Below are 14,011 nucleotides of genomic sequence, written 5' to 3' on the forward strand. Positions count from 1 at the left end.
CTTATCCTGCAAAGGGTTGCGGGGCAGTGTAAAATGTCATAGGCTTAATCTAATAATGGTGACTAGCAAGTTATAGCACTTGAAACCCTGTCATTGGCCCGAGCTGAACTTAACATCACAGCCTGTCTGAGAGTGAGTTTGGGCTTTTAGGGAGGGCTGGAGGGCACCGCTGTAAAGGAAAGGGGTGTGCTGGATTTATAAGGTAAAACTAGTGTCATTGCGAAACGGCATAAGGCACAATAATCGTTTTATCTCTATAAACTTGTCCTATGTTTTTGCACTGCACAATTTTTATATCATATTTTGTATTTGGGCTTGGAGACGGTATCAAGTAAGTGCAAATCAAAAGGTCAAGTCCAAGTGAAGTCACGAGTCAACTGACCCTTCGCTAAGCCACGCCCTGAATACGCAGCTGGCCAATCAGAGGGCAATATAGGACTTGCTCTTGCTGCTGTTCGACACTTTCATGGCTGTGCTCCATTGACTCGTACGCAAAAGGCACTACCCAGAGAGGTAGAAAGGAGAAGAAAGGATACGATTTATTCCCTTTCCAAAACCTAAAAGAAATCCAGAAAAATGTCGGCTGTGGATTGTTCCTAATGTAATGTCAGTTAGCTGATGCTAGCTCACTTACTACTAAATGTAATGTTATAAAGCCCTACTGTTCTGCTTTGTAATGACTGTAATAGTGAATAGATAGGAATAGGTGATCGGTAGGCTTTAGCTTCTGTCTTTATTTGTTTTATGTCTGACGTTTGACAGTCTGAGTACAACCATCAAATGTACAATGCAAACCTTTGTCTCGTCTCTGAGATCGCTTTTTTTTTTGCAGTTATAGACAGTGGCAGCACCGTGATTAATCCGACAGGTCCGACAATTTGTCGGACTTAGCAACAGTTACTAAAGGGGTGTGGCTTAGCGAAGGGTCAATTGGTGTCAAAGTCAAGTTGCAAGTCCTTTTTGATTTTGTTTTTTCTTGAAAAAAGAAAGGATTTTGTGCCGTCTACACTGGTGTGCGTTTTTTGAGTACATTCTAGTTTTTCATTGTAATCTTAAAGACTTATGTACACACATTATGTATAGGTTGGAGACAAAGGTGCCTGTAAATAGGTAATGAAAAAAAAAACAATTGACAATTAAATCAGGTGTTTCTTCCTTTATAACAGTGAAAAGACTCTGGGAAGAATCGTTGCCAGCTCGCTATTCAGTAGATCATGGGTTCCATTGTTGTTTTCAAGAATAACTTAGACACAATTGCTTGTAAATAGTCGATATTTACACGTAAAAATAAATACATCTTCAGGTATTGTATGCATATATATTTTTATGTGGTCGACTCCAAAACTTACATGCACGGCTACATCAAATAATGCATACTCAGCACTGTTAAAGCCCTTATTGATTTTTTGACATGATTGTTGACACTTAAGGTTATGACACCAGACTGGCCAATCTGTGCCATAATAAACCCTTTTCAGTGCTGTTTAAAATTTTAAGCTCTCACATTGTTTAGATGTGTTGGTCTTTCCAATGTCATTTTACGTAATACATTCAAAAACATTAAATATGCCTCACCTGATCAACAGTATTTTTAAATTTTTTCATATTAGTGTGGAATAGTTACATTTTAGGGAACAATAAGGACTTATAAAATGCTGAATATCTAAATAACAATGATCTTGTGTTGGTTAAGAAATATGCTTTTGATTAATATAAAAAAGCATTAACGAGTAAATATAATCACACTTTAGTACTAAATGTAAATATTTAGGACACTTAAACATTACACACCAACAGCAAATCCACCATCTCACCAGTCTATGTCTCAGCTGAGTGTAAGTTAGGTGAATACCAGTGTTTTATTACAGCATTTAGTAGTGAATAATAACTTGTAGTGAAAGTGTTGGAAAATAAAAAGTGAAAAGTACATCAGATTTAACAACTTTACTGCAATCTTTTCATTTCCTTTCTGACTTTAAACTTTGATTTTAGGCTTTGAATATTATGTGCTTAATAGTTTGTAACTGAAAGACCATTAGATACTGATGCTCAATAACCAGTATTGGCATTGTCTAGTGCTGCAAACCTGCAAGTTCTGTCTCCCATGTTTTTTACTCGTGTTATATTAGCACTAAAACCAGGTCTGGAACTTTGGTATTATCACACGGGAAAAAGACCCAACTCTGTTAAAGCAACTGCTCTGTTCACTTCTTTTTTTGAGATTCCCTCCTACTTGATTTTCCCATCTTAGCAACTTGCAGTTTAGTGGTAGCCAAGGAGCTCGACCACTGAGCCAACCAGCCAGCACTGTTCTCATCACAGACAAAAAGTTTAAGTGTGTGTGAGAGAGAGTGGAAGAGACAAAAAGACAGTTATATGATAATCAGTATGTCATGCATTGATAATAGAAGAGGGTCCACTATGTCACAGGTTGTTTTATTAAATTGACAATATCTGGTCCTTGCTGGACATGATTAAAAGATTTATTTAAAACAGACAACTGAGTAACTGTCATTCTATTTAGAATTTCCCAGTGGGTTTCTCCCATAGACTGAAAATGTTATGGGTCACATCCTTTACTGGCAGCACTAATATCTTTGAGTCTTCTTGGGAAAACCACAGAACACTTAAGTTTCACTCTGACGTCTGTCTAAATGTGACTTATATGTCTGCGGCAAAGGAAGGATGGCCAACTCTGGGTTATTTATTGCGTTAAAAGGATTTATGTACATTTAAGGTGAATCTCCTTTGGGTCAAGCTGTTTGTTTTTTCTACTTTGGTTAATTCTGTAAAAGTGGCCTTTCTGTTTGAAAACAACATTAAGGCATGGGTGAGCTAGAAGGTCCCTTGGGGCGCAAATGACGATACAGACCAGAAGTTGACTACAGTTAATTATTAATATAATTGTCAGAAAAGATTATAATGAAGACATCAATCTCCTCAGGGGCGCCAATGGATTTTTTTCCTACAGCACCAAAATGGCCTGAAACATCTTTGCATTAAGGCTAATTTATATTCTTTACTGTAATATCTCCATGCTGTAGGTATGCGCAGCTGTCCAGCTGTACCTGTGATGCTGCTTTTAAAAAATGTAATTCCAGTAACTCTTTCGACGAGCGAAAACTGCTAAATTGTGATTGGTTTCCTTGGGAGGCTTAGTGGAGTTTTTATACCAGATATTTGATTGTTGATAGCGAACACATCCTTCTCATCTAGTTAAAAATTACTAGAATCCTTTTTGCTGACATTGTTACTTTGTTGAAAGTCATCCTCTGCGTATGCTACAGAATACATGGTAGTCAATGGGGTCCTGCATACATAAAAGTTCATATCAGTCTAGACAGGTCTGGCTGAGAATATCTTGACACACAAGTGTCAAGTCAGATTATGTTTTCAAGGGATAATTTCATGAAGATACTTTGTATCCTGAAGTTGAAGAACTGACTTTGTGGCCTAGTTGAAAAGTTGCATGTTCTTGATAGAAACACATTGGTATCAGTTTTGGTGTGAATCTGGATTTGAGTTTGTGTTTGTTGCTTCACTTCTACCTTTGCATGACAACCACTCATGTTTTTTGAGACCATATTTGACAAGTGAGGTCATTCTGGAAGACCCTCAATTCTTTAAGAGGACTGTTGTTAATGCAAGGTCCTCGCTAGTACAGAAGTTCAAGAACATGTGTGTGTAAGTGTGTGTTCGGTGGGGAGGTAGGGCTATTTCAAAAGGCAGTCTTCCCCTCTAGTTACATTTAAAGTATAATTTAGAAATACAATTTTTTCACCCTTCATGTTTTGGACATTTTGTAAAACAAAAGTCTTCGGTTCTCAAGTGGTCTTACACAATGGTAGTTTATTAAAATTAGCGTTATTTCATGTTAACTAACTGCTATTTGAAACCTCCCCACCACCCCCACATCAGCTCCTTAGATTCCTTCATGCTTAATTGACCAGGAGCTCCTGGTACTGCTCAGACCGGAGGAAACGACCAAAGGAGTCTTTCTCCATCAGGGCGTAGATCCTCTTCTGGGCCAGGTCAAAGGTCGCAGGGGAGAGATCCACCAGGTTCCTCAGGGTCACATCCTTGGTGAAGTGGTCAATGTTCACCTGTGGTGGGAGGACAACAGGACATGCTGTTAGAAACAACTAAGGTGAGGATGGTGAGAAAAGGCAAGTTTTGATGGTAAATATGAATACCAGTGATATAAGTATGTAAATAAATGTGATGATGCGCCTGCAAGAGAGGACGAGGATGATTCCACATCATCATAATCTATTTTAGGCAAGACACCATTGAAATATTAATTTATTGACTGCTTATTTTAACCAGCCAGTTGGTATGTTTATTCACATTTCACATGAAATATAAACATAAACTACATCAATTCCTGTTTGCCAGAAGATTATTAGGAAAAGGCCTAACAGAGTTGTTTACAACAACTGATTTAACTGAAAGCAAATTCTGAGCTGCAGTAAATTTATTAAGTCTATTAAAGGGAAAATGATTACTAAAAATAGTCAAGAGGATTTATTTGGAATTTGTATTAGAAGTAAAATGTAGGTATTAATAAATTAAACTGCAATCTGAACTTTTAAAAAGTATTTTGGGCATTTGAGATGAAACACTGTGGTCCTTTTTAAGAGTTTGAACTTATTCTTGCATGAATATGTAATGTCAAGCTGTATTTTATTGTTGCAGCTGGGTTATGACTTCATTTTACTATCACTGCAGAGTTGAAACTTGCAATTTATCCCACTAATGCAACCTGGCTGAAACCTTGTAATTCTGATTTTGGAGATTTTCACACTTTCTGATGAGCTGATAGATTGCATACCCCAATAAAACTAACAAAATGACAAAAAAGCAATTCAACTTGTTTTTCTTTACTCTTTAGATAATTAAATAAATGCTATGCCAAGATTTTTTAACAGTTACATTTTATATGCTCACTTTATGTCAGTCAGTGTTGCCAAATTTGACTTTGACACCGTGTAGCCCAATCAGAGACTCAAACTTGCCCCAATCATAATGAAAGAAGCACAATTTTTAATTATTGATATCAGTCTTGTCCATTTAAAACTAGATGCCATTTTTACACTTTGGTTTTTGTGAATTGAATAGTTGGTTGGTGTTTATTGATGAGCTTTAGAGGAGCTAGTAGACAGATTTTGATACCATTGAACAGAGCCATTGTTTCCAGACTTTGTGCTAAGCTAAGCTAACTGCTTGCAGGTGGTAGCTTCATATTTAGCATACAAACAGAAGACCGATATCCATATTCTCATCTAATTCTCTGTAAGTACACTCTCTACATTTATTCATTTTAGCTGACGCTTTTATCCAAAAGCGACTTACAATTGCTATACATGTCAGAGGTCACACGCCTCTGGCGCAACTACGGGTTCAGTGTCTTGCTCAGGGACACAATGGTGGCTGTCTCACAGGTCTCCCACACCAAAGGCAATCATCTTATCTGTGTGCCATCACCACCCTCAAACAAGCATTCCTTTCCTTTGTCAAAATAACTATAGGTACTAGAGGCATCTGATAACTGAAGGTCAGTAAAATGAACAACATTTCCCTCGGAAATGTAGTGAAGTAGAACTCTGATCCCTAAACCAAGGAATTACTAGAGAAAACGTGCTAAGCGTGTGTGTTTATGTGCTTGGGGTGTTCACTGGCGGGCAGTCTCAGTACATTCTCTGACTCTGATCTCATCTGTTTACACTCAAGCACGCCTGCATTTCTCCTCTTAACAATCGGTCATAGATTAGTTAAAGACTCTCACTCAGTAAAATATGTGCAAATTGTTATGCAGGCACCTTTGTCTCCAACAATTAGGATACAATGAGTAACATATTACGAAAATAACTTTTCACTCCTGAACAGCTGTTGACAAAATCCCTGCTTTCATGCATTGCCAACATACTGAGGGTAACTTGCAAGAAATGTGGATTTAACATCTTTTAAGTATGAGATTGTTGCAGACTGATGGGTGAATCAGTTTCAATTTCCATTTCACATTAAAGTGAGAAACATGTAAAGCACACTACATGTAAATACACAATGAACTCTTTCTATTCATAAAAACACTCAACACAAAAAAGTGGGCAAGTCAAGGAGTTCCTGACCTCTCTAGGTCCCTCAGACTGGATGAAGTCTTCATAGATCTTCTTGGCCTTGGCGGCCATCTTCACGGGGTTCTTGGTCTTCTTGAAGTCCTCGCAGGCGGTCCAGAACTCAATATTCTCGTCACTGAACTCAGACTGCAGAAAGCTTCGGAAAGCAGCCAGACCATCTGATGGAGAGAAGAAATGGATTGATCGGCTATTTAATAGAATATAGGATAACAAGTGATGATTTCTTTCCATAAACGCATTTTAAAGTAAGTTCTGAAAAAGCACAATAACAGTAACTAAAACAGAACATTTCTGTTGCACTTCAAACATGGCTCAACTGAATGATGTCACATTCAAACAAAGGCCACAGCACAAGGTTAAATATGGAAAGAGACACATGCTTTTATATGTGCATCTTGTTCTTGCCCGTTCATGACACTGTAATACATTTCTCATTTTATACTAAAAATATAAGAACCTGTGGTGAGGCATAAAAGGGAGAATAACTCTCAGAAAAGCACGAGAGCAAAAAGGATTCACAACCTGATGTTTTGTCATTTTATATTTGGTCTGTATAAAAACAGCACCTAAATTCTATATTCTGTGTAATTTATTATGAAATTGTTATGGAACTTTATTAGGTCCTTAATAGAGTGTCATTAAAGATAAAAGACAAATGTGTTTAAACCCATCCATGATGCTGTGAGAGAACGGATAAAAATTCTTCCTTGATATCATTTTCAGTCATACCTCTTTTCCAGCATGACACTACTACCTCTCACATGAGCAATTTGGCACTTTCTATAATGGTGATGTCATGTTTGAAAAAAGCCATTACAGAACATTTACTATATATAATAGTAAACAAAAAGCTGTTATTTTAAACCAGCTAGATGGATGAAATCAGCAATGTTACAGATTCCATGTCTAAAGCTTTTATTGCATGATTTGCAGAAGTGAAGTAGTGGAAAATGATTATTAACATTAAGTAATGGTGGCATACACTAAAGAGGTTTGGTATTTTTATTGAGGAAAGTGCGATGAGATAAAGAAATATGTATTGTCCATTCCGTAGCTTTTTTTGATTAAAAGGAGATATTCGCACATCCATATATCTATGCAGGTATGTATGAAGTATAACTTCAGTTTGGAGAAAGGAAGATCCCGCACACAATTTAAAACTCACAATTTATAGATTATACTAATGTTTTCGTCCAACAAGTCCTCATACCTGAACGACAAAATAGGTTGATTGTCACGTGTCCCAGAATGACATATAAGACCATTTTCCAAAATGACATACATGTCCATTGGAAAGTACCAGTCCAGCAACAGGGCTACCAAACCTTCAGCACGTTACATATGTCACGTGACGATTAAGATGTAGAAAACATTAACAAAAGGTAGTACTTTCGTTAGGTTTAGGCAACAGTGATTGTTCGGCTACCTCTACACAATCACTTGGATAACACAGTTCTAGAAAGCTTTGTTTCATCTAACGAATTGTCAATAAAATCCTCTGTGTAGTGACAAATTTGTCTATTTGTCTATTTAGTCTGAAAAACTGACTTCTTGATGGGGTTGTGGGGTGTTTTAATCTGTTTCTTATCTGTATAAAGAAGTGCATAGTGACCAGACTTCTTTTTAACCCACATGTCCAGGAGGTGAACTCTAGATAAAAGTCTCCCTCAAATTTGAAATAGTTACATCTAAACTAGAATTAGTTTTCCAAAACCTTTTTTGGACCCAAAACAGAAATCAAGAAAATGTGGATGTTTTATGCAAAGTGAAAGGGAGTGAAAATGTCCAGAGACTTCTTTTAAATTATGATTTCCAAAACCCGACAACTACTTTTCATGCAAAATAGAAAGAAAATTTTTATTGGGACAAATGTAAAAGCATGTGCAAAGTGGTTATCCCAAAATAAGTTTTGATGAAACAACCGCTCATTTCAGCAAAGACCATTGTTATTCAACATAATGCCTGAGAAAGGTCCAATTGTCTGAACAAGCATGAGCTGCAGATGATAAGCATTCTGCTATAGCCCTGGGCTTTTATCTGAAATCTGAATGGGTAGTTTGGTTCAAAATAGCACTGACTCGCAATCAAGCTACAGCTTTTTTTTTTAAAGACCTTAAGTACAAGGACAAACAAAAAGAGAAGCACACACGCACAGGCACTGATGACAAGCTGTTTATCAGAGCTGCAACAATCAGCAGAACATGGGCCCTAATGTTTAGTGTTTGTTTGTTTTTCATTCATTTATGATTTTAGAATGCTTTATTCCATGTCAGCAGAATCCAGCTAGATGTTCTTGTATAATTAACTTACTTTCATTTCATTAAGTTTTAATCAACTTCACTGCACCTCATAGGTTGAACAAGCTGCAAAATATTTCAAATTTCATTAAAAACTGCATCAGCATTAAAAATGTGATTCATTTTTCTACGAGTGCAATCTTTTTATCTGAGTGTATATACATTACTTCCTGTTGCACAAAGAATAATGTTAATGTAAAATCTCATGTAGATAAATTATCACAGCGCAGCAGTTTGTATTAGTTCAATAAATCACTGCTGGTGGAACCATTTAGACTTCTCCCTGGAGATGTTACCATAACACACATAACCGATACACACGCATCCATGCAGGCATGCAAACACTGGAGAAACATAAATCTCTCTGCCCTATACTGTGCTGAAGTAGCCACTTAGAAAGGTCTTTTACCACCTACTGAGCTTTGTAGAGAAAATGTTTCACAGATCAGCTGGTCAAGAACATCTGTATGTGGATTTGTTTTGATGCACAGGGGCAACTTAAGTGACTTATTAGCAGCAGTTTACATGTACTGCAAAATACCATTACCCATTTGAGTTAATAATCAGTCTTACTGGCTGTCAGGCTTTCGGTGCACTTTGTGAAGTAAACAGTGGAGCCAGAGGTTGGTTTCTGGTATGTGTGGTGGTTGTAAATGTGTTTTTCTCCCTATGAGCTATGCTTACATTTCTGTCAGTATACACCTTCAGTTTAAACTAGATGTACTTTAATGTTAGGTCTATGTAACATTACAAAGATGCCTGTTTGTTTATTGAAAATGTCAATAAAGTAAACCTTCAATTTAAACAATATTAATGTAACCGTATCGCCGGCAAATTATGATTAAATCCAAAATTGGTTATTGATTAAAAACCTGAGAAATGCTACTAAAGTTTAGCTAAACTGCAGTATAGGGCAACTAAAACCACTGTTCGTGAAGCACAAAACACGAAAGGAAAACTCCAGTCAACAAAAACGATGTGGACATTGTAACAACTAGTGGCCCGCTGAAGGAAACCCCGCTCTCTCGGGTCATCAACTCCGGCCACTAGTTGTTACAACATGAAACTGACTTTGTTTAAAATCTTAAATACAGTACATCATGTACAGTATATGAAGCATAACATAGTTGTATGTTACAGTTACATGTGATTTATTAGTAATTTCTGTATTCTGTTGTAGATACTGAGCTTTAAAAATCTGATCATGTATGTCATATTAAGCAGTATTGTTTATTTTTGAGTTTTTAGTTTAATTTGGAAGTGCTTGTGATGTTTGTGGTGTCGTGTAAGCCCATGCAGGCTGGGTGTAAATTATTTATAAGCATGGGGCAATAACAAAAACACCTTATCATTATCTTCATCATTCAGTTAAACAAACAAATGGTCACACTGATGAGGATATAAAAAATGACAAGCACTCAAGCTGTATTGTTGTTCTGGAAACCCAACCCTGCTTGGTGTACTGTACCTGTTACCTGTTGTGCCTGCTGTTACATAATGAATGCCACAGCTTTGGATAGTATGAAATAATGATACTGTCAGTGTTTGGTTAGAAGCCAACGAAGCAGAGACTCTGCAGAGTTTAAGTAACAGGCTACCTTGACATGCAAAATGGGCTGTAGTTTTGGATTTTAACAAGGAGATTTCATGTTGTGTGGGAAATAAATCGCATCCATCAGCTATGTGTAAAAAGTTGGTGTACAGTAATGACATCATTGTTATAAGAAGAAAAAGATACGTGCGAACAAGCAACATTATATCTGTTATGTTTCTGAGGAAATAATATAAAGTTATAGCTTCTTTGTTTTTTAACTGAAGAGTAGTATAGGTTTTTATAGAAATGTTTGCTGAGAAACTACCCCTGAATGCAAATTCCTTAAGTCTTTGAGATAATGATTAAAATCCAACAGTTTCCCGGTACTTGTATTAATCATGTTGTGGGGACAAAAATCTGTTCATGCAGTCACATTATGGGGATTCAGGTATGTCACTAAATGTTGGGGTGAAGACTTGTTTTTTTGCTTAAGGTTTGGGTAAGAGTTTATGCTAGGTTATGATTTAAGTTGGTTAAAGTTGATTTAAGGGTAAGCCTCCAGGGAATGAATGTATTTTATAGCAATGCCACCTACAGTGACACAAATAAATAATGTGTGTGTGTGTGTGTGTGTGTGTGTGTGAGAGAGAGAGAAAGAGTTTGTAAATGAGAGAATAAGAAAGGGTAGACCTACAGCTGTTGTTCAGGACTCGGTCCAGACTCTCACGCCACTGAGAAGCCTCCTCAGGAGTAGGCCTGCACACAAAATACCTCAGTTCAGTCAGGAAGCTTCAGAAAAAAAGTATTTGTGAGTAAAATATGTCAACAAGAAGCTTCTGAGAAACCCTTTTCATGTTAATGGTCACTGACACATTCTTTCCTTAGTCTTAATCATTATATAATACACACAACATTTATTCACTGTTAGCAAACATTATGCACTCTACATAAAGGGTACAGAAAAGTCTACGTCACTGTTGCCGAAAAGCTTCAAACAACAAACTATAAATATTCCAATACCCAATTGACATACAGTATGTTTCTTGTTTCACAAAGTCAGCCTGCGTCCTTTGATCTCAGTCTCTGCTGTGAGATTTAAGTCTGGAAAATGTCCACTGAGAATAGAGCAGCCTGGTGTATGTGTCGGACCAATCCTAGGGAGCATTTAGACACAGGGCTACAACGTTGAGCAATTTTAAGGAGGAGGTGTAATTCTAAACCTGTAACTCCTTTCTCAAACCTTTAGGAGAAAATTTCCAAAGCAGCTGCAATGTTGTTCAAGTTTGAAAATTAACTGGAAGGACTCATGACTCAATTAGGTGTCTCAGTAAAGGAACAGAACTGTCATCTACCGTTCATTTTAATATGAGCTCAAGCAATGGGTTTGCAAGGCTAGCTTATATTCAAGTTTAACAGTGTGGGTATAAAGTGTGCAACATAAATTAAGTCAAGTCAGGGCTTAATGCAAATTATTAACATGTTCAAAGGAAAAACAAGATTGCTATATAAGGTTATGCTATAACAACAATAAAGAAAAAGAAAAGTAGTTCTATACATAAATATAATACATAATTAATCTCTGACCCAGTATTTTCAGGTGTCCAATAAAAGGGAGGTATCTAAGCCTTTGTACCATCTAACACTGCCAAGTGAGCCCAGTCCATGTCTGGAAAGGTTTAATGTCCTTTGATCTTCACGTCTTGTACCTGCTTGGGGCTCAGTTCTGGCACTTCAAGATCAATTATCTGGTTAACACTCTGGCAAATACTCTCCCCCTCCACAGACATTTATCTCTGTGAGACAGAAGCAGAAAAAAGACTCACTTTTGCAGCTTCTCCGGCTTCTTCTCAGTCTTCTCGGGGTAGGGGATAATGAGGTCGATGGCATTTTCTGGCTTCTGCAGTAAAACACCCAATTTAGACTTGATCTCCTTTGCCCTGAAAGACAGACAGCAGAAGATTACTTGTGTGTGACGCAAAAGTAATAACAATGATCTAGTCATGATGTTTATCTAAGCATTTAATGATAATTTCCCCAAAATGACTCTCTTAGTGTCTTTTACAAATACAACATAACATTAAAAAATAAGCATGACACTTGGCTGATTCATCAAATTTAAAACTGAATTTGCTACAAAAACTACATATCTCTTTTGTAAAAAGTTCTTGACAATAGAGGGTTCATGTTGCTTTGGATGAAGAGGCAACAGAAGGGAACAACTTAAGGCTAAAAACTAGAAAAATACTAGAATGACATGAACATGTATGAGACTTTATTGATCTAGTAAGACCTTTTTTGAGAAATTTAGTAAAAAAAAAAAGTCTCAGATTTAGTGTAACAAAACAATGTATTTCATTATAAAGTTACTCTGGACATTATCTGTAAAAATGTTACACTCACTGTTTCTGTTTGAAGTAAGTTTTTATTGTCATGTTTGACCAGAGTAAACTATGTTAAAATTGTTTTTTTCTCCCCTTATTCTACGTGTTTAGGAACCTCTCTGACCTGCCCTCAGGTTTGAGTGCGTAAGCAACATAATACATTTCTCAGACTCGCATGAGTAATGTTCTTAAGTTATTGTGAAAAAGAAAAGCAAAAAACCAGTTCCTCAGGTCAAAAAGGTCAAAAAGGATTTCCGGGAAACAGAAATTCATTTTAGAAAGTAAAACGTTCATAAAGATGGACTTTAACTCTTTTGACTCTTTCAGACGGAAACTCAAGACCTGAGAATGACGGCAACATGGAATTACAATTTATGCTTTTTATTCTATTTTGACACAGTATCATCAGAAAGACTCCTTGATTTGAAATATATTCAGACTTTAACAGATCCAAACTACATCAGAGAAACACACTGTTCAATGACAAGAAAGGTAATGTGATGATGCAGATCTTACCTTTCCAGGCAGGTTTGGGGCAAGGCAGCTAATCCTTTACACATTTTCCCAGCGCTTTCAGATGCAGTATTTCAGAGTTTCAGTCTTCCTGTTAGATCACTGTTAGTCTCAGAATCCCTTTTGCTGTCTGAGTCTGGCTTTCAGCACATGGGGAGTTTTATACAGACGCCCTTTGGGCTTTGGGCCAACAGCTAAGCCAATCAGACTGGAATGTGTACAGGACAGGCAGCTGAGGAAGGGCGGGTTTTCTGATGTGAATGGCTGTTTGCTTTGAGCTTTCAATTAACAAACAGATTGAGGACCAGTGTGCAAACAAGGGAACTGGGAATTTTTATTGATATCAAATTTTGAAATGTAGTACATTACATTTATTCATTTAGCGGACGCTTTTATCCAATTGCTATACATGTCAGAGATCGCACGCCTCTGGAGCAACTAGGGGTCAATGATGTCTCACAGTGGGAATCGAACTCAGGTCTCCCACACCAAAGGCAAGCATCTTATCTATGCGCCATCACCACACCATAACTACCTCAGTAACTACTCAAACGTGGCCTTGCGCTGCCATGTACACATCACATCCAGTCTTTTAATGCTGGAGAAACAAACAGGTGATTTGCTTATAAAAACAACCCATATGGCTATTTAAAAGTGGTCAAATTTGGACAACAAGACAGCAAGCTTTTTTTTCTAAAACTTTAGATTATTCTTAGAATATATCTTCAGAAAAATTTTAAGCTCTTGATAATTTATAATGTAAAGCAGTAATGTGGGAATTGCTCATATTGCAAGACAGCCGACCAAAACTACTATTTTGGTCGGCTGTTTACTAGTTTTTATGCCTTTATTAGATTAGATTTTTTGGTTGAAGATACTTGAAGACATTTCACCTCTCATCTCAAGCTGTTGTGGGAATCTCATAGTATTCCACTGATGTTGTTGTCCCGCTGAGGACAGTCACTCAGACTCTCTCTGTCATTTTAGAGGAAAGAAAAAGTTGTATAGATAATAACATAGTGTGCTCTTAAATGTCCCAGTGTCAGAATTACAGTTGGTATTCCTTTTAGTAGCTTCATGCTACGAACATCTGCTTTATTTTGGACAAGTATCTCTATTTTTAAGTCTTTTTAAGTTCGGAGGTAGTGG

The 14,011-nt window shown here is 36.9% G+C and overlaps 1 protein-coding gene across 1 annotated transcript; it reads right to left on the reverse strand.

Annotated features, from left to right (window-relative positions):
* Nucleotides 1-1,141: 1,141 nt before the first annotated feature.
* Nucleotides 1,142-13,018, reverse strand: LOC119900299 (regulator of G-protein signaling 5-like). Its single transcript, XM_038715106.1, has 5 exons — nucleotides 12,866-13,018; nucleotides 11,792-11,905; nucleotides 10,663-10,724; nucleotides 6,129-6,295; nucleotides 1,142-4,103 (listed from the first exon to the last, which is right to left on the reverse strand). Exons 1-5 carry the CDS (start codon nucleotides 12,907-12,909, stop codon nucleotides 3,939-3,941), a joined length of 552 nt encoding a protein of 183 aa, XP_038571034.1. The 5' UTR covers nucleotides 12,910-13,018; the 3' UTR covers nucleotides 1,142-3,938.
* Between the last annotated feature and the right edge of the window lie 993 nt (nucleotides 13,019-14,011).

This window comes from Micropterus salmoides, unplaced genomic scaffold (assembly GCF_014851395.1).
Source record: "Micropterus salmoides isolate LMB-PRFRI ecotype aquatic unplaced genomic scaffold, ASM1485139v1 Ms_hic_scaffold_13, whole genome shotgun sequence".
In the NCBI taxonomy this organism is placed as follows: domain Eukaryota; kingdom Metazoa; phylum Chordata; class Actinopteri; order Centrarchiformes; family Centrarchidae; genus Micropterus; species Micropterus salmoides.

Excerpts from the sequence above, each read along its gene's own strand:
- LOC119900299 (XM_038715106.1), bottom strand. The coding sequence starts at position 12,909 with ATGTGTAAAGGATTAGCTGCCTTGCCCCAAACCTGCCTGGAAAG. Across the intron at positions 6,296-10,662 it reads CCGAGTCCTGAACAACAGCT|ATGGTCTGGCTGCTTTCCGA; the intron begins GTAGGTCTACCC and ends TCTCTCCATCAG. Across the intron at positions 4,104-6,128 it reads AGTCTGAGGGACCTAGAGAG|GTGAACATTGACCACTTCAC; the intron begins GTCAGGAACTCC and ends CTCCCACCACAG.